The 21278-nt window shown below is 34.0% G+C and overlaps 1 protein-coding gene across 16 annotated transcripts in view; it reads right to left on the bottom strand.

The window, feature by feature from the left end:
• BBS9 (Bardet-Biedl syndrome 9) overlaps window positions 1-21278 on the bottom strand; it is a 433011-nt gene that overhangs the window by 304233 nt on the left and 107500 nt on the right. For all 16 annotated transcript variants that reach the window (XR_004804558.2, XM_049093796.1, XM_035698355.2 and 13 more), the window contains 3 exons: window positions 16057-16141; window positions 6587-6770; window positions 5792-5921 (listed from right to left, as the gene is read on the bottom strand). Coding sequence is in view for 15 of the 16 variants with exons in the window: in XM_049093796.1 (XP_048949753.1) it covers window positions 5792-5921; window positions 6587-6770; window positions 16057-16141 (399 nt within the window). In the remaining variant the exon portion in view is untranslated. The remainder of the gene's footprint in view (window positions 1-5791; window positions 5922-6586; window positions 6771-16056; window positions 16142-21278) is intronic.

Below are 21278 nucleotides of genomic sequence, written 5' to 3'. Positions count from 1 at the left end.
AAATTATAATTTGTGATATAAAAAGATTCACAAAAAAAATAAAATAAAAAGATTCACAACATTTAACAGATATCGAAAAATAACAAAAATTAGCACAGGTCTGGATGAAAAGTGAATACAAATTTTAAAACATTCTCTAAAAAAAGTATTAGAATAGTTTAACAATAATAATTTGTAACTAAACATTATATGTTCTCATTCATTTGGGGAATATAAATAATAGTGAAAGGGAATATAAGGGAAGGGAGAAGAAATGTGTGGGAAATATCAGAAAGGGAGACAGAACGTAAAGACTGCTAACTCTGGGAAACAAACTAGGGGTGGTAGAAGGGGAGGAGGGCGGGGGGTGGGAGTGAATGGGTGATGGGCACTGGGGGTTATTCTGTATGTTAGTAAATTGAACACCAATAAAAAATAAATTAAAAAAATAATAATAATTTGTAACTAAAACCTTGTTACTGTAGCAAAGAACAAACAGTAACAAAGGATGTGTGGGTGTGTGCAGTGATATGTCTGAGAACAAGTTGAGTGTATACCCATGTCTGTATGTAGAGGTGGTACAGGGAGAGGGAAAACAGAAAAGGAGAAAGAAACAGTATATTAAACCCTTTGCCTACAATGGGGAGAAAGATTCATTTGATAAAAATCAAACGATTATGGCAAAAGTGAAAAGTAAACACTAAAAGAAATAAAGAAAAGAGATATCTATGTGTACGTACCATCCAATACATGGGAGATCTAAGTACAGAAAATCCCCAACTCACATAGAGAGGGAAAGCAAAGGAAATACTATTAAAAGTACAGAATATCAGGCAGCCCAGTTGGCTCAGTGGCTCAGCACCGCCTTCAGCCCAGGGCATGATCCTGAAGACCCAGGATCAAGTCCCACATCGGGCTCCCTGCAGGGATCCTGCTTTTCCCTCTGCCCGTGTCTCTGCCTCTCTCTCTCTTTCTCTCTCTCTCTCTCTCTCTCTCTGTGTCTCTCATGAATAAATGAATAAAATCTTAAAAAAAAAAGTACAGAATATCATAGCGGATGAAAAATGACCAAATATATGGATTGTAACAATTGTAAAAAGTCGAGTAAAGGGAAATGATCTTCAAAATGGGCTGAAAAATTCAAATTGTTTACAAGAGATACATCCAAAATGACATTGCAGATTAAAGAACACAGAGACAACAGCATACCATTAATAGCAAACTGTATTCAAAGCAAATAAGACAAAAAGCAAAGAAATATTAAATGAGAACATAAAAAGGTCATTTTATATTGATTTATATTGATATTGAATTTTTTAAACTTACCAAAAGAATAAAATATCATAAACATACAGTGACTATATAGAACCAAACTATATTAACCAAAATGCTTAGTTATTCAACAAAAAAAAATGACAGAAAAAATATAGTAATAAAAGACTAACAGTCCACTCCTGAGCTACAACAGATTAATAGGGGAAAATATCAAAAAGAATGCAGAAGTTCTAAAATCATAATTTAGGTTTGACCTTAATTCTTGGAATATCTACAAATTTTATGCGTACTATTAAGCCACAAAGGAAATCCTTAAAAATACAACATAGCAAAAAGTGTACATTTAGGCTCACGTTCCCTTTCTACAAAGCACACAAAAAGAGAAATGACAGAAAGCACAAGTTGAACTTAAAAAAAAAAAAAAAAACAAGATCACTCTGAAATATGAAAACTCTCCTAATAAATTTGTCTTCAATAATAACCTTCCATCGATGACTTTCAATTGTTCCATATTTTTAAAAAGGTATTTCAACTGAAAGCTCTAAGATTTTAGAGCCATTCCTCCCCCTGACATGCACAAATCACAATGATTTTTATATATCTACCAAGCATATACCATATAATCAGCTTTCTGGCTGATTATTCAGTGTGATATGCAAAAGTAGAAAGGATCTCTAACATTAAAGGACAGTATGTTTGAGTTGAGGAGTCAGAAAAATTCAACAGCAATCACCAACATAATATAAATACAGAAATTCAGAGAAAAAGGAGACCAGAGCAGAGAGGGAAGGCTTATTTATGTGACTTGAGTTAGGACTCAGATAAAAGAAATTGGAAAATCCAGAGATAAATAGGGAAACCATTCTGGTCAAGAACACTACATTGATGAAGTTAAAGAATGAAATGGTTAAATATTGACAATTACAATAAGTTACTAAAGGTAAAGTAGATACAGCCTAGGAAGAAAAACACTGAAGTACCAGACCAAATTGTTTATCCTAAAAAAAACAAGCTGCAATAAGATTTTAAAGCACAACGGCTGTGGTTGCCAGCTAAAGTTTTGAAAGGTCCTCATCCCTTTGAACATCCATTCAAATAGACTCCCACTTTGAGGTATATTTCATATCTCTAGAGAGAATAACATTACCGATAAATGATGATTTTTATTGGCCATTTGAAAAACTAACCACAGCAGAGGTAAGATACTGGCCAGGCTTCCACAGCTACTTTGTGTAATGAGAAGAAAACAGTAATAGCTGAGAATTTAAAGAATATTATCACATTCATGCTCTTCCTATTCTTAAATTATGAACTATATACTTATTTCACATTCCCATAGTCCAACCCACAAAACTTAAAATAATTAAAAGTACTCTCTCTAATCAAGAATGCTGTTTACCCTGAACAGAAAGAAGGAAACACAGATTTAAAATTGGTTTATAATAAACAAGGTAGAGGACTTGGACTGCCAAGTAAATGGGAGTGGGAGGAAATAAAGCATCTTAGTTTCTGAGCAAACTGCTGTTTTTAAGTATAATTGCATCAACTTGATCCAAATGCAGTATTTTTTATTCATTGAAAAGAAACATATTAAAATAGCAGTGATTTCCTCTACAAATAAACACATTCAGCCAAGGAAGCTTCCACCAAAATAACTTAACTCTAAAGGTAATAAAAAGCGGAAGCAAAATTATTTCACTGCTTCTAATTTCAAATTATAACTTCTAAATATAAATACACTATACCTAAATCAGTAATAATCTTTTTTTTTTTTTAGTTCATGAGAGACCAGAAAGAGAGGCAGAGACACTGGCAGAGGGAGAAGCAGGTTCCCTTTGCGGGACTCAATCCCAGGACCCTAGGATCATGACCGGAGCCAAAGGCAGACATTCAACCACTGACTTACCCAAGTGCCCCCAGTAATAATCACTTTTAAAATTCTAATAAAAATTACAATGAAATTATTTCAGTCTAACTTTATACTTTTATATGCTAATATACATAAAAAAGAAAAATATTCCATGAGTAATTAAGTTATTGCTATATATTAACTGTGGAAATCATTAATAGCAATATTCACATCTAATTGTTTATAATTATGACCTTAAAGAAGCTATGAGAAGAAATAGGAAGTTTCATTCACAAATACCTACGTTTAGAGGTGAGAGACTACTTCTGAATACAAGCATCTTGATGCATACTACATGGAAATTTGTTTTCTTACCCCTAATAATTTCACTTATTTCTGGATCCTTACTTTATAAGATGCATCTGGACTGAAATCATAAATTAACCATAAAAAAATAATAAAAAAATAATAAAATAAAAAGAAAAATTAATTAATTAATTAATTAACCATAAATACCTGCTCAGAAACTGTATCTTTAAGCTTCTCTGAGTACAGTGACTCTTGAAATACATATGTCCCATGTAAATAATATATGTGCAAAATAAGTATTTTGACTAAATTGTCTCAAAAAGGTCTTTCTATCCATGACTCTCCTCTGCCCCACATACATACAAAAACCACAATGACCTTTTAGTACTTAAACCTGAGGGGCATGGGGACATCAAGCCAAAATGGGCCAAACACCCACCAGTGTGGATCTGTCTTCTTGCACCTGAGCTGTCACTTGGGAGGCCAAAGAGAACAGCTCTTAGATAGATATATGGACTACTTCAAGAATTCCTTTCCCAGAAGAGAAATACTTGACACTGCCCTGCTGGCAAGATGTTTTTCCTGTTCTAAATACTTCTAAGTAAATCTGGTTTAAAATGTCTGGTGTCTAGGTGTTTGGTTGAACTTAAAAAGACAATCTGGTAGATGTGGTGGTAAAAGCCAATCTCAATTTTAAATTTTTCATCGGATACAAAATAACTATAATTTGTTAAGTGCTTAGCAATTATATGATCGTATTTTCTCATAAAACATTAAAAAGCAACTTCTTTTTAAAATATTCAATGTTTTCAAAACAGGGTTTCCATTTTTCTAATATTCAAGCTTTAGATTAATCATTAATGCAAATATGAATACCTTTCATTGAGCTTCAACAATATTACATATCCAATCTCTTAATTTGGGGAAATTAGTCAGATACTACAAGTGCCATTGAAGAATTCTACATATCGTTTTTAAATTTCAATAAAATGATCTAAATAAGCAGAACTGACTAGATCTAGGGAATCTATAAAGCTTTATAGGAAATCGTGTTTCTAGAGGCATCTGGCTAGCTCAGCCAATGGAGCATGTGACTCCTGGTCTGAGGATTGTGAGTTCAAGCCCCATGTTGTGTGCTGCAATTACTTAAAAATAAATTCTCTTTAAAAAAAAAGAAAGAAAGAAAGTTGTGTTTTTATATTTTAACTGGGATTTTCAATTCCTTTTTTTTTTTTTTTTTTTAAAGATTTTATTTATTTATTCATGATAGTCACAGAGAGAGAGAGAGAGAGAGAGAGAGGCAGAGACACAGGCAGAGGGAGAAGCAGGCTCCATGCACCGGGAGCCCGACGTGGGATCCGATCCCGGGTCTCCAGGATCGCGCCCTGGGCCAAATGCAGGCGCCAAACCGCTGCGCCACCCAGGGATCCCGGGATTTTCAATTCCTAAACATAATCTGAGATGCTAAAGGTTTGCAGGATCTTGCCTTCTATACTGACGACCTAGAAAAAATACTAGGTATGACTCATTTCTCTTATTTTTGATAAATTTTATAAATTTAAGGTATGGATTTTATCTTCAATTTAAATCCAAATTATCTTTATGTAAAATCTAAACTGTTTTAAATACATAATCATTAGCAATTCTGCACTACATGATATAAAGTTTAACAAGTTTTGATGTGTAATATTCTCAGTCTAACAATGAGTGATCTCTAAACGGGACCCATCAAATGCTTGAAGAAATCCTTTCCTATTTTAAAGAAAATAATCTATCAGGTAAGCCATTTTCTTTAAATCTTTTGGTTTTATTTTTAAATCTTTCATTGACAAAGGATATCTTACTAGAGATAGTAAATGAAAATGACTAAGGGGATTAGGAGTGCACTTGTCATGATGAGCACTGGGTGATGTATGGAATTATTGAATCAATACACTATACACCTGGGGATCCCTGGGTGGCTCAGAGGTTTAGTGCCTGCCTTTGGTCCAGGGCATGATCCCAGAGTCCAAGGATCAAGTCCCGCGTCGGGCTCCCTGCGTGGAGCCTGCTTCTCCCTCTGCCTGTCTCTCTGCCTCTCTCTCTCTATCATGAATAAATAAATAAAATATTTTTTAAAAGTACACTATAAACCTAAAACTAATATAACACTGTATGTTAACGATCTAAGAATTAAAATAAGATAAAAATGATTGATGAAGCCTAAGTAAGGTTTTTTTAATGTCCTTTTCCAATAAAAGTTATATTTTAAGTTACTTCCATTGTTGACATTCATACTACAATGTCACTTGTCATTCCTAGTAAAATCACTTGCAAATGTTTCATAAAACTTCTACAGAATTCCTAGACTAAGATCCTAAAAAAAGTTAAATCACTTACTGTAAACAGCCCACTCTTACTGCTACCGGAATGTGGGGAAGCTGAGTGGCCCACTTCAGTGTCACATCCTGATAAATATGCAACATGTTATTATGGTTTCCAATCAAAGTATTCATTGTTCCTTCAGAAACTGTATTTTGAATATAGAAAAAAGAATAAGAATAAAACAGTTATTTGCAACATTACATTATATCATTTTTAGGGGATTTATGATACAAATTAATTCTAATGTCTTGATATAAAAGCATAAAGTAATAAAATATTTAAGTAATAAAATAGTATTTTTCAAATTCATGTACCAATACAAAAATTTTTTTAAATAATTTTACAGACTTGGGAAATAAGTAGATAGTAGCCAACATTTTTGCATTTTATCTAGAAATCATTAACTTCATTAATATTTAACACAATTAGCTAATGATTTTTACTGGGCACTTGAGATAGATAAGTCATTCTATTAGACATTACTATGCTCCATTCTATTTATAAAAGAATCTGGTGTTTCTTTTGCAAACATCTTGAATTGCCACATTTTAGAAAGCATAAATGTATGTATATCTGAGGCCAATTCTCCAAGACATTCTTCTGTGCAAAGTAAAATGACTGACAAATCCAAATGTGTGCTTTATATCAAACTTCTATTCAAACCTTAAAAGTTAAAATTTCCATTACATGCTCCGTATAAAACTATTTTCCTAGATGTTTAAAATATATGTGTGTGAATTTGGCTTTTCCTAATGTATATAACATAGCCTTGACATATGGAAAAGATAAAAGAAAAATCCTTCTACACACCTGAGCAATAAGGGAGAAAACAACTTGGGCTACAATCAAGTTTCTTCATGAATCGAATCTGTCCATTATCCTTAAGGCAAAAAAAGTTTCTTTCACCAAGAACAAAAACAGAAGATGCTAACTGATTGAAAGAGACAATACATATATCAAGGGCTTGCTCTCCAATATTTAGAGTCCAGTCCACCTACAAAGGAAAACCTACAATCAATTTAGTTGCTAAAAACAAAGTATTTCAGTCACTTTCATATCAATACAATTAAGAAATTGCTTTACAACAAAACAGACATAAAGACTGGCTAGTATTCATTCTCTTTTTTTGTGTGTGTGATGACCATATTTCTGTTATTTTCTACACTCTAGTAGTGTTTTGTCCCATCTTTTACCAGATGATATAAACTCTTCAGTGGTTCAAAAATACTCATAAATTTGGGGAATGAGTCAGGAAAAAAGAATAACCATATAAATTTAGCCAAGGAGATATAAGACTTGTCCAATAAAAACTATAAAACATCAATAAAAAAAATTGAAAAACACTAAGAAATGGAAATCTATGCCATGTACATTAATTAGAAGAATTACTATAATTAAAATGACCATACTACCCAAAGCAATCTACAGATTCAAATCCCTATCAGAATTCCAATGGGATTTCTCAAAGAATATTTTAAAAATCCTAAAATTCACATAGAACCACAACAGACTCCAAATAGTCAAAGCAATCTTGAGCAAAAAGTACAAAGCTGGAGGCATAAAGCTACATGATTTTTTTAAAAGATTTTATTTACTTATTTGAGAGACAAAGAGATATCACAAGAGAGAGCACGAACAAGGATGAGAGGGAGAAGCAAGCTCCCTGTAAGCAGGGAGCCCAACACGGGCTCGATCCCAGGACCCTGAGATCATGACATGAGCCAAAGGCAGATGTTTAACTGACTGAGCCACCCAGGTGCCCCGAATTACATGATTTTTAAAATACACTACAAAGCTATATTTGGCAAAAACAGTATAGTGCTGGCATTAAACAAACAAACAAGCAAACATCTAGACTAATAAAACAGAAAAGAGCCCAGAAATAAATCCATTTATAGTCAACTGATCTTCAACAAAGGTATCAATAACATACAATAGACAGTCTCTTTAATAAACAGTGATGGGAAAACTTGACATCCACATGCAGAGGAATGAAACTGGACCCCTGTCTCACACCATATGAAAAAATCAACTCAAAATGGATTAAAGACTTAAGCATAAGACGTGAATATGTAAAACTATTAGGAAAAAACATAAGGAAAAGCTTTTTGTCATTGGTTTGGGCAATGATTTTTTGGATATGACCTCAATACCACAGGCAACAAAAGTAAAAATAGACAAAAGGGACTGCATCAACCAAAAAAACTCCTGGACAGCAAAGGAAACACTTAACAGAGTAAAGAGAAAACCTATGGAATGGGAGAAATTATTTGCAAACCATCTATCCAATAAGGGGTTAATACTCAAAAATACATAAGGAACTAGACAACTCAATAGCAAGAAAACAAATATTTAAATATAAGCAAAAGACTTGAACAATATTTCTCAAAAGAAGATAAACAAATGGCCAAAAGTATATGAAAAAAATGCTCAACATCACTAAATAATTAGAGAATGCGAATCAAAACCACAATAAGATATCACTTAACACTTGTTACAATGGCTATTATTAAAAAGACAAGAGATAACAAGTGTTGGGATGCCTGGGTGGCTCAGCAGGTGAGTGTCTGCCTTCAGCTCAGGGCGTGATCCTGGGGTCTAGGGATGGTGTCCCACATCGGGCTCCCTACGAGAAGCCTACTTCACCCTCTGCCTATGTCGCTGCCTTCTCAATCTCTCTCTCTCTCTCTCTCTCTCATGAATAAATAAATAAAATCGTTAAAAAAAAAAAAGAAGAGATAACAAATGTTGGCAAGGATGTAGAGAAAGGGAAGTCTTGTGCACTGTTGGTGGGAATGCAAATTGATACAGACACTATAGAAAATAGTAGGAGAGTTTCTCAAAAAATTAAAAATAGAATGACCATATGACCCAGCAATCCTACTCTGGGCATATATTCAAAGGAAATGAAAACAAGGTATCAAAGAGACATCTACATTCCTATTTTCACTGCAGCATTATTTGCAACAGCCAAGATATGGAATCAACCAAAATGTCCACTGATGGATAAATTAATAAAGAAACTGTGTAACATATGATATATAATGTATATACTATATAATGTGTATAAAACAATGGAATGTTACTCAGCCTTTAAAAAGATGGAAATCCTGCCATTTGTGACAACACAGGTGAACTTGGAGGGCATTACACTAAGTTAAATAAGCCAGGCACAGAAAAACAAGTACTGTATGATCTCACTTATACATGGAATCTAAAAAAGGTAAACTTATATAAGCAGAGTGGAATGGTGGTTGCCAAAGTCTGGAGGAAGAGGGAAATGAGAAGATGCTGGCCAAAGGGTACAAAATTTCAGTAACACAGAATGAATAAATTCTGGAGACTTAATGTTCAGTCTGGTGACCACAGTTATAATATTGTACTGTATCATACATATACTTGAAATTTGTTAAGATAGATCTTAAATGCTCTTACCATAAAAAAGATAACTATGTGAGGTGACAGATGTGTTTATCAGCTTAATTATGGTAATCATTTCACAATGTATATATACATATATATCAAAAGATGTAGTTTACCATAAATTTTTACAACTTTTATTTGTTAATTATATTTCAATAAACTTGCAGGGGAAAAAAAAAGACAGGTAGAGAATTTGATGAGAGAATACCTATGCAAAGTGAGCTGCCTATACAAAGATCCTATGAAAGAAAAGGAGGGACCATGGCTTGTTTAAAAAAAAAAAAATACACGTAAAAAAGTTATCTGCTTCACTGAAAAATCTCCATAAGAAAAATTTCCAGGGATCCCTGGGTGGCTCAGTGGTTTAGCGCCTGCCTTTGGCCCAGGGCATGATCCTGGAGTCCCGGGATCAAGTCCCACATCGGGCTCCCTGCATGGAGTCTGCTTCTCCCTCTGCCTGTGTCTTTGCCTCTCTTTGTGTCTCTCATGAATAAATAAATAAAATCTTAAAAAAAAAAAAAGAAAAATTTCCATATTGTGTTTACTTTGCAAATAAAATGTAATAATCAGTAAAACCTAACCAATATTGTAACTATAATGTTTTAATATAAAGAAAATTTTAAAATATATCAATATGTATGTACAGAGCAGTCATCAAGATGTCCCAGTAACATAGACAATATCCTCTACACGTCAAGAGCTACTCCAGGGTAACTCCATATCTCTGGAATATGGGGAGTGTTTAAAAAATGCTTCTTAAAATAATGAAGAACTGAATGTAATGAACATGCTTTTCAGAATTCAGCCCCCAATTAATATTTTTAAATTTTAAAAAAACATAAGAGTAAAGACATAAGTTGACATATACTGACATATACTGTACATGGCAACCACAGTAAGATAGCTACATAAAAGCATCTGGACAAAGAGGAAATAACACTGCCCTCAAAATTAGGCTATAATCAACAAATAATGGAAGAAAGAAGAGATATGAAAACTCACATTAAAGATACAGACAAATTTCTGCCCACCAAGATATGACTTAGATATTTATCTACCTACTTCAGGCATTAAAATATCTTAAGAAGGTATGAAATTCAAATGGGGCTGGACAAAAGGACAAATATTACTGGTATATATAAAAACAACCTGAGGGAGGGAGCCAGAACAGTGATTATAGGTGAATGTATCAGATTATCTTAATCTGAATCAGGATTCAACACCAAGAAATTACTCAATTATCATTAAGTTCAAGTGTAGCTTAACTATATGAAAAGATTCCACTGTACACAAAACATAAATGTCAGTCCTGTGGGTCACATTTCTCGTTACATTTTAATAGGCTAGCATTCTAGCATTAAATATCACTGTTAGGGCACCTGGGTGGCTCATTTGGTTAAGTTTCCGACTCTTGATTTTAGCCCAAATCATGATCTCAGGATCATGAGATCGAGCCCCCCATTAGGGTCCATTCTGGGAGTGGAGTCTACTTAAGATCCTCTCTCTCCCTCTCCTTCTGCCCCTCACCCCCCTTCTCTCTCTCTCTCTCTCTCTCTCTCTCTCTCTCTCTCTCTCTCTCCTTAAAAAGAAAAAGAAAAAAAAAGAAAACATATCATTGTCTATAACTTGGGCTGATTATGTCCTAATTCTGAGAGATGAGGTTTCATTCAGAATGGATAGGCAAATCAAGTTTCTGAGGCTGCAGGCTGAGATCCAGCCAGTAAATATTTTTAATTCACTAGGTACTGAGTGCCACTCTCTGTGACCTCCCCTTAGGGAAATATACCACATTCTAAATTAACAAGTCTCAAAAAACACAGAAGCTTATTAAGAATAATACTTTTAAAATTCTCCCACTTCCAGCCAAGATAGAGTAATAGGAAAAAGACTTTACCATCCCACCTGAAACAATATAATAGGGACAAAATATATGAAACAACAGTTTACAAGGCACTGAGTATCAGAAAACAAAGGATAGCAATCCCTTGAAAACAAAACAAATAAGGTGAAGTGGTATGACTGCTCCATCCGTGAGAGAGTTTTCAGGCCATGGCACAGGAAGGAGGAACCCAAGCAAAGGCCCAGCAACTCCCTGAATTGAGGAAATGAACGCTGGGAGTTCAGAGAAAACAAAGCAAGACAGCATGCCAAAAGGGAAGGAGTGACACAGGGACAGAACTTTGACATCTGTAAGGAATCCCCTCAAATATTCATCTGAGTACTTATCAGCACATTCATGTAAGGAAACTAGCCAAAGCCAGCAAAAGAACCACCCAAAAGGATTAGAGTTAACAGTGCCCAGCATTCATATCACCTGGAATACTGCCTGTGCCTGCCAGCAAGATTGGAACACCTCATAATTCAAAGGGAACTGAGAAAGCACTCAGAAGGGTCTTGTCCCAGGAGTGGGGAATAAGCAGCCTCAGGATGAGTGCCACTCAGGTCCCAGGTAACAACCCAAAAGGATCAAACTGTTCAAGTATTAAAAAAAAAAAAAAAAAAAACTGTTCAAGTATCCAGGTCTAAGCTCAAAAACAGTTATAGGAATACAAAAATATCTGCCACCCAGAAATAAAATGACTATATCTGGCATCTAATAAAAAAAATCACCAAACGTGTAAAGAAATAAGAAAATATGATTCACCAAGAAGATAGATAAATCAACTGAAACTGACTCAAAACTGATACAAGTGTTAGAATTAGAAAACAAGGACATTAAAAAAACTACTGTAATTGTATCCTATATCTTCAAAAAGTTAAGTAGAGATATGGAAGATATAACAAAAAAAGAAGCTAAATTGCACTTCTAAAGATGAAAACCATGAGAATTAACACCAGATTAGACAAAATAGAAAAAAGGATTAGTAATCTTGAAAACACAGAAATTATCCAAAACAAAATAGAAAAAAAATCTTAATGAAAATAAAATCTGTGAGTTGTGGGAGAACTTCAAGTTGCCTAATGTATGTATAACTGGAGTCCCCAGAGAAAAGGAGAAAGAAGAAGGAATTAAAAAAGGCTAAAGAATTAAGAGTCAAATTTTTTCTAATTTTCATGAAAACTATAAATACACAGATGCAAGAAGCTCAACAAACCTTAAGCATAAAACAAAGGCACATCATAGTCTGCTTTAAAACAGTGGTAAGAGAAAAGCAGAACAGCAACCAGAGAAAAAAGATATTATGAAGAAATAAAGATAAGAATGCAGGCAGATTTCTCATGAGAAAGAATGGAAGCACAAAGAGAGTGGAGCAAACTCTTAAAATACCAGAGGAGAAAATCTGTCAAACTAAAATCTTATACCCAAAAAATATATTTTCAAACTCAAAGGCAAAAAATACTTTTTGAGACATAGAAAAACTGAAAGAATTCATCACCAGTGGACCCACACTGAAAGAAATGTGAAAGCAAGTCCTTCAGGAGGGAGAAAAATGACACCATATGAAAATATGGCCAACACAAATTAATGAAGAGTACCAGAAATGGTAAATATATGGGTAAACTATGCTATTTTTCTTATCATTTCAATCACATTAAAGGATACCATTTTTTAAAAAGTAGTAACAATGTAATATGGAGTGTATATAAAAGTATAGCATATGACAATAGCACAAAGGCTGAGAAACAGAAGTATGGTCTTACATGTGAAATAGTATATCACTGAGAGTAGATCATAAGTTAAATACTGCAAACTCTAAAGCACCTCCTAAAATAACAAAGAGTTATGGCTAATAAGTCAACAAAAATAAAGTGTAACCATGCAAAATACTCAATAACTACAAAAGAAAGCTTTCAGAAAAACAGGAAAATGAAACAAAGAACAGATGGGACAAATAGAAAACAAATGGCCAAGTGACAAACTTAAACCTATCCATATCAATAATCACATGAAATGTAAATGGTCTAAAAAACAAATTAGAAGACAGAGCGTATCATATTAAACAAAAAAAGCAAGACCCAACTATGGGCCGCTTACAAGAAATGCATTTTCACTACAAAGACATAAATTGGATAAAAGTAAAAATATGGAAACAGATATATCAGAATAACACTAATCAAAAGAATAATGTTACCAGAGCAAAAAGATAAAGAGGGTAATTTGATAATGAAAAGAGGATATGTTCATCATGAGAGATAACAATCTCAATGTTTATATATCTACTAAAAGAATTTCAAAATACATGAAGAAAAAATTTGACAAAATTTCAAGGAGAAACAGACAATACACAATTACAGTCAGGTTTCAATATCCCTCCCTGAATAAATGACAGAAATCAGTAAAAAAACAAACAAAAAAAAACTAATAAGGATATAGAAGATTTGAACAACACTATCATCCAATGTAACGGACATATATAGAACACCCAAGAACAGCTAAAACAAAAAAATGGACATTTTTTTTCAGTGCTCAGTGAAGATTTACCATGATAGACCATATTCTAGGCCATAAAACAAATCTCAATGAATCTGAAAGAATTCAAAGTCATGCAAAGTATCTCTCTGACCACAAATGAATTAAATTAGAAATCAACAAATAGTTAAGAGGTCACTGGGAGCAACATAGCCAGCTTTTAACTGCCTTCCCACAGCTACCTTATTAAAAGCATTTCACTAGATAAATTTTGTTTCTCTGCAATAGGCTTAATGTTCCATGGCATCATAGTCCTGCCAAGTGACTGTGGTGTAATAAAAGGAAGTTCTAATGCTATTTCTTACTCTATTTATTAATTAAAGGAGAATGGGAAAATTTCTCAACTGTAATTGCCTTCAGAATACATTCTCAGAGTAAGGCACAGAGTAGCATCAATAAACATGTACAATTAATGAGTAAAGGGTATTCCAGACAAATAAAAAATATATACAGGGACGCCTGGGTGGCTCAGCAGTTGAGCATCTGCCTTCGGCTCAGGGCATGATCCCAGATCTGGGGAATCAAGTCCCGCATTAGGCTCCCTACAAGAAGCCCACTTCTCCCTCTGTCTATGTCTCTGCTTCTCTCTGTGTGTCTCTCGTGAATAAATAAATAAAATCTTAAAAATATATATATGTACAAAAGCCTTAAATCAAGAACAGCTATGGGATATTTGGAACAATAAGAAGCCCAATGTGGCTGGAGTACAGAATATAAGGGACAAATGGAAGAAAACCACTATTGAGGAGGAGGTCAAGGACAATTTGACTACCATTATCAATGTCATCATCATCCGGACATTTTGCTAAGTGCTTTGTATATATTTTTTTTCAAAAAAATACATATATTTATATAAATAATATTATAAATACATGAATATATGTAAATATTATATATTTTATATTATTATATATACAAATAATATTATATATATATATATTTCTAATGGCAACACTGTAAAATAGATATTATCACCATTTTACAACTGAGAAAAACTGAGATTTAGCAAGGTTAACACATTTCCTCAAAATCAGTAGTAAGTATAGCTCTCCAAGATCTGACTTCAAGAAGCAGCTGGGTGGCTTAGTCAGTTAAGCATCTGACTCTTGGTTTCAGCTCAGGTCATGATCTCATGCATCCTGAGATCCAGCCCTATTATCAGGCTTTGCACCTGGCAGGGAGTCTGTTTGAGTTCTTCCCTCTGCCGCTATCCCTACCCGTACCCAAGCGTGCTTTCTGTCTCTCTCTTTCTCTAAAATAAATAAATAAATCTTTAGAAAAAAATCTGACTCCAAAGTCTATGCTTTAATTATTATCAATATGGTGCCTCCAAATTCCATGAAAAAGTATGTCATATTTGTATTTGTTGTGTTCTCTCCTTCACTTCTTACTATTATTGAGAAAATATGCTTTCATCTCATTTTTGGCTCTCTTCAAGTTAGCCTTCCTTCCTACCTTAATTTCTATATCCTGATACAAAACGTTGGTTTTCTCTATATTCTTACTTCCCTTGGTATTCCAAATTCCACATTATTTCTTCATGTGGTTTCTTTCATAGATGTCCATCTCAAATTCACTTTACTATTTCCATTAAAATTTTCAATTCCGTACAGCCCCGGTGGCTTAGAGGTTTAGTGCGGCCTTCAGCCCAGGGCATGATCCTGGAAACCCGGGATCGAGTCCCACATTGGGCTCCCTGCATGGAGCCTGCTTCTCCCTCTGCCTGTGTCTCTGCCTCTCTCTCTGCCTCTAATAAATAAATTAATTAATTTAAAAAAATGTCCTATGTTGTCTTCATGTAAAAGAATTTTTAAAAATAAAAAAATAAAAATAAAATTTTCAATTCCTTCTGTTTTTCTTCCTGTCTATGGAGACTCTCAGGATAAAGAGTTCACAACCATCAGCTATCCCCTAATTTTCATTAAACTGAGAATTTATCCTTTACAATTTTTCTTCAAACTATTTTTCAAGTTACCAAACTTCCACCTTTGTGACTGAGCCAATTTTTTCCTTTGTGGGCTATAAATTTTTATCATATATATATATATATATATATATATATATATATATATATATACACACACACACACACACATATATTCACAGGCCTTCTAAGTAACAATATTTTTGCCTATTAAAGGTTTTTTTTTTAATTTTTCTCTTTTTGCTATGCTGGTTTATAATCACTCTGTTAAAAGTGACTTCATTTGGACATTTATAATTCTAGTGGTGGAACTCTATAATCTGATAAATTATGACAGGACCAAGCATGTGTCTCCATTGTTCATTAATAGCCAACTAAATTTTTTGATAGAATCATAGAAAAGAAAAATAGCTAAAATAAATATTTTTTTAAAACTTTCTTCCCATGAATTTTTATTCTGAAAAAATAAACTGGTGATTAGATATGACATTACTCAAATTTTTATATCAAAAAAGGCCTTACAACAAGTCTTTTTCCAGAACCAAGTTTTTGTTGTTCAGTCTCCTGTCTTTTATCTGCATCCGTTGCAAAAGCAAGTACTTGGTACCTGTTTAGAAGATATGAATAATTATAAGTGATTTTATAGTTTAAAAGTGTGAATTATTTTAAACTTTAAAAGCACATAATCTATAAACTTTATGAATTGTTTTTTTTCTTGTTTTAAAAACTGTAAAATTTAAAACTTATTATTGAATGACACTGTGACACAAAACCATGTAAAACTGTCATGATAAAGAAATTATAAAAAAAAAATTTTTTTTTAATTTAAAAAATTAAAAAACAATTAAAAAAAGAAATTATAACCATGTCCTAAAATTCAATATTGGGAAAGTAGTTCTGCCAACTATCAAAGCATTTTCATTAGAATTTTAAATGACAAACAATAATACTCAAGAAAGATCCAGCACCAAAACACCACATAGAAAAAAAACAAATAATGCAAAGCAGCCAGATGTAGTAGAAGTTGTTAACAGATATTTTATGAAACCCAGACCAGAGCTTAATCCCCAGATAAGCCACTTACTAGTTGGCAAGTTAACCACTCTGCGCCTTATGTTCCCTATCTATAAAATGGGAATAATAATCTCTTAACTCAAACATGGTCAAAAGAATTTTAAAATAATTTAGTGCCTAGTACAGATCTGGTATATATTAGGTGCCCACGAGATCAACAAAAAGACAGAAACAGATTTACATATAAATAGAGATCAATCACCCAGTAGTTTATCTGGTATGTAATAAATTCTCAATAAGCAGCATTACTTATGACTTTCTATAAGTATTTGATAGCTTTTATTTCATTAGTAAACTTTAGCTTACATTATTCTTAAAAATAATTTACAAATATTATTCCATCTAAAAATGATTAACTTAGCCAATAAAATTTAAATTCTCTTATTTCCCATTAATTAATGGTATGTTGTTAAAGTAATAATCCTACTCTGAATGAAGAAACTTCAGACTCATAAATTCCTTTCTTTCCTATTGAATCAAAATTCTCGCATTGTTCTTCCATAGCTAAAAGGAAAATGAGTAGATATATTCAGACATCCCATAGTGCCTAGGAGAAAGATATCTGAAAATGTAAAAATCAGGGACCTGAATGAATAAAAGCAAAGTGGAATACCTAAATAAGCATTAAAATGTACACTGGTATTCAAATGTCATACACCAACTCAAGCTATCTCAACCAGGAATACTCTGTAAAAAAAAAAAAAAAATATGTCTTTAATTGTGGTTGGATATAAAACGACTATGAATTAAGATGGATTTTGCAAGGTATTCATGAAAATCAGTCTTATGGTTAATCTGAAAGCTGAATATATATGAATTTCATCAATTCAATAAACATATAGTAGTGATCTACTACATCTAATATACCTAAGAGTATTCTGTGCTAATAATAGAAGGTATTATGCACATGGTACTAAGGGAATATGGTAGCAGAAATGAGTAATTGGGATGGAGGAAATATATATGTTTTAGTATAAAGTTCAAGAGGAGGAAGCCAGATTTTAAAGAATGAGTGAACACTCATCATGCTGGTAAAGAGGTAAAGACATTATGGCAAGGCCAAACAGCACATGAAAAGGCAAGTAGTAAAAAAAGACATGAAAGGCCACAACAGGAGTTTGAGAGAGATACATGGCAGGGAGGAATGAGTCATGGGAAAGGATACAATGTAGGAGGGTGAAGATACCAACCTTGTAAAACCATACTAGAGATTCCATGGGCAGCTGTAGCAAATGTCTCCATACCACTTGAGACTGACCTACAAAATCCCTAAGACTCCAACCGTGCCAAATAATTAGACCTCACATTCCAACCTCCAGATAGGATTGTTTTAGTCTTCCGAGTTCACAGTAACAGAAATAGGACGCACTGGTGACTAAAACATCAGCCCAGAGCTGGGCCTGCTATGGATCCAACCTCAGGCAATTAATTACATAGGTGGTTCATTTCCTGCACGCTCCAACCTACTAGAGGATGATATGGATATTAATGAGATTGTTGTAAAAATCCAAAGCTTCTGAGCTGTTTGAAGCTTCTTACAGAACTACAAAGCACTATTATTTCATCCAGGAATAAGTGAGCCCCTAAAGTGGCACTCATTAACATCAAAACAGCAGACAGAGACACAGCCAAAATCGACTCCTGATTTCCAAATCCAGACATTCTCTTCCTGGAAGACAACTCAGAATAGTATTATATTACTAAATGTAACTGACAGTAAATTTAGATGATGACAAACTTACAATAGCATCTATTTTATAGTTCTTCCTTAAGCCCTCTTTACTGTTACCAATAATGTACACGGAAACCTATTTCTAAAACCAAACAATTCCAGGCAGACTTGGAAATTCTGAAATAAAGAAAACACTTGGTTTTTGTTTTTTTCTTACCACCCAAATGTTCAGTGATTAAGCTAAAGAATAAAATTCCTTGGGCAGCCCGGGTAGTTCAGCAGTTTGGCGCCGCCTTCGGCCCAGGGTGTGATCTTGGAGACCTGGATCAAGTCCCATGTCAGGTTCCCTGCATGGAGCCTGCCTCTCCCTCTGCCTGTGTCTGTGCCTCTCTCTCTGTGTGTCTCTCATGAATAAATAAATAAAATCTTAAAAAAAAAAAGTTAAAAAAAAAGAATAAAATTCCCTTGTTGAGACTGTTGAAAGAATAATCAGGCCCAGTGTAATAAGATTTCACAAAAGAGTATGTCATATGTTTCTCAACAGAAGGGCACTAAGCACAAATACAGCAAGTCCAGGTGAATGGTAGCACTTTCTGACCCAAAAGCCACAAATGCTTAACAGGTCCTGTGGAACACCAATGACAAACTCAGCCATATAATTTAGTGCTCTTCCATATCACATCATAAAAACAGCAGCAAATAACTAAAATATGCATTGAGGTGTCACAGAGCACGAAACTAAACCCTCCGAAATCATTTATTTTAAAATGAAACAAAGCTGTCACCTCAAAGGTACCAGGAGATCTTGGAAACTTGATATTTAACCCAGAGAACTCTACTAAAAATGGAAGCTCCAGATACAGAGCATTACTATGTTCATTACAAGTAAAGCTAAAACATTCTTAGTAATGCCAGGAAGAATCCTTTTCATTGAAAGATGCCAGTAACAAAACAGCTTTTCTTACAAACTTTTCACTCCTTCATCAAGTTCTTGTTAAACATCTCCCTTTGGCAAGGTACAATGCTAGGCATTTCAGGAGATACAAATCCCTGCCATGAAGGATCAGTTACCCTTGTCAAGGAAAAAACAAGCAAATATATAATATCAGTTAAAGTATGACTAGTACCTGTAGAAAGAGCACAAAAACTACTCCATGAAATTAAGAAGGAGGAAGTGTTACTTACAGATAGGTCAGGAAGAGGAGCAGGGGAGCAGGGAGACTTCCAGACAAAAGTTTCATATACAGAAAAGAAATGAAAAACTTCAGATAGAGTATAGCATGAGCAAAAGAGGAGAGAGAGAGAGAAGCCCTAAACATATACGGAAAACAAATATTTCAATTTGGCCAGAGCCTAAGGTTGGTAAAGAACACAATATTCTTTTTAAAATATTGTCAATTAAACTCTACAAATAATTTAAAAATACATATTTAAAGTCCCTTATCTACTTAGCAATGCACTAGGTACATGCAGGGGTATGGGGGGGGGGTGGTGTGTAGCAAAGAGGAGAGAAAATAAAGCTCATGCCAGGTATATTTCTTCAGAGAGCCTCCCTCCACTGAACTCTTATTGAGAGGTCCCACCTGTAAGCCCCCTCAGTATCCTGTGCACAGCTCTCTCTAGAGCCTCTACCACAATGAAATGAAATAGCTGACTGACTTGCTATCTATCACCCTTACTTGCATACTGCTTGAGGACAGAGACAGCTCTTACTTGACTCTGTGTTTCCAGTACCTGACATGGTGTAAAATACGGAGAAGCCTCTCAAAAAAATATTTGCTGAATGAATAATTGAATAAACGAACCAACTTATTCAGTCAATGAACAGATGTTTAAGACAGACTCTGTTGTCAGGAATCTGATAACACAAGACATATTCTGAAATATTTCAGCAGAATACAAGAAGGCAATATGGGAGTGCCTGAGTAGCTCAGTGGTTAAGCGTCTGCTTTCAGCTCAGACGGGATCCCAGCATCCTGGGATCAAGTCCCGCATCAGGCTCCCCACAGGGAATCTGCTTTTGCCTCTGCCTAGTCTCTGCTTTTCTCTCTGTGTCTCTCATGAATAAATAAACAAAATCTTAAAAAAAAAAAAGATGGCAATATATGATATTTGGCAAAAATCAGTGTCTTAAGCAATCAAATATCAAGGTGATAAAAAATCATAGGATGAATAACCAGGTAACTTTAAAAGTCCCTTCCAATTCTGAACATCCACATAAATAGAGGGAGAATAGGACTGGATCATAAGGATTCATACATCATACATCATTCATACATCAATGTATGAAGGTTTCGATTTTTTAATGGGCAAAAAAGTTATTCTGGCTTAAACAGGTTATTTTAAAAGGACAGATATGAGAAGGATTCTTCAAAGCTTAAGTCAGAAGTAAGAAAACCAGAAATCCAAGTGAGGAAATAAAGACCTGAATGCCAATGGAAATGGGAAGCAAAGGCTGAATACAAGGGAAAAAAGTAGGAAGCTTAGGATTTACTGACGAAATAACTCTGACAGGTGAAGGACAGAAAAAGAATAAAAAGCTAAAATCTAAAATCTGGACAAATACTGCTAAGAGAATGGTGGTACCTAAAGGTTGGTACCCTGCCATCACCCAAAAAAGGCAAATAGTTCTCTCACTTCAAAAGAAAAACAACAAAGTGTGTTGCTAAATTAGAATCACCTAGAGTGTGTGTCTGCAATGATGATTTTTGGGTCTTATCCCCAAACTTATTAAATCAAAATCTAGTGTACTGATAATTGGGAATCTGTAAATGTGCATTTTGTTACAGGCTGCCCAAGTGATCCTTATGCGCACTGAAGTTTGAGATCCACAGTCTTTGCTAGTTCCTATCTGAAAATAACTGAGCTTGTTTTAAAGTAATTAAATATCAATGCCAAAAATGAAAATAAATTATGTCTTAAAATCCTTTTCTATTAACTGATTACATCCTATTAACTGATTATAAATAGATGAAGCCTCAAAAGAACAAACCTATAG

This window comes from Canis lupus, chromosome 14 (genome assembly GCF_003254725.2).
Source record: "Canis lupus dingo isolate Sandy chromosome 14, ASM325472v2, whole genome shotgun sequence".
Lineage (NCBI taxonomy): Eukaryota > Metazoa > Chordata > Mammalia > Carnivora > Canidae > Canis > Canis lupus.
Note: the sequence above shows the minus strand (reverse complement) of the source record. Positions and strands in the feature narration are given on the sequence as shown.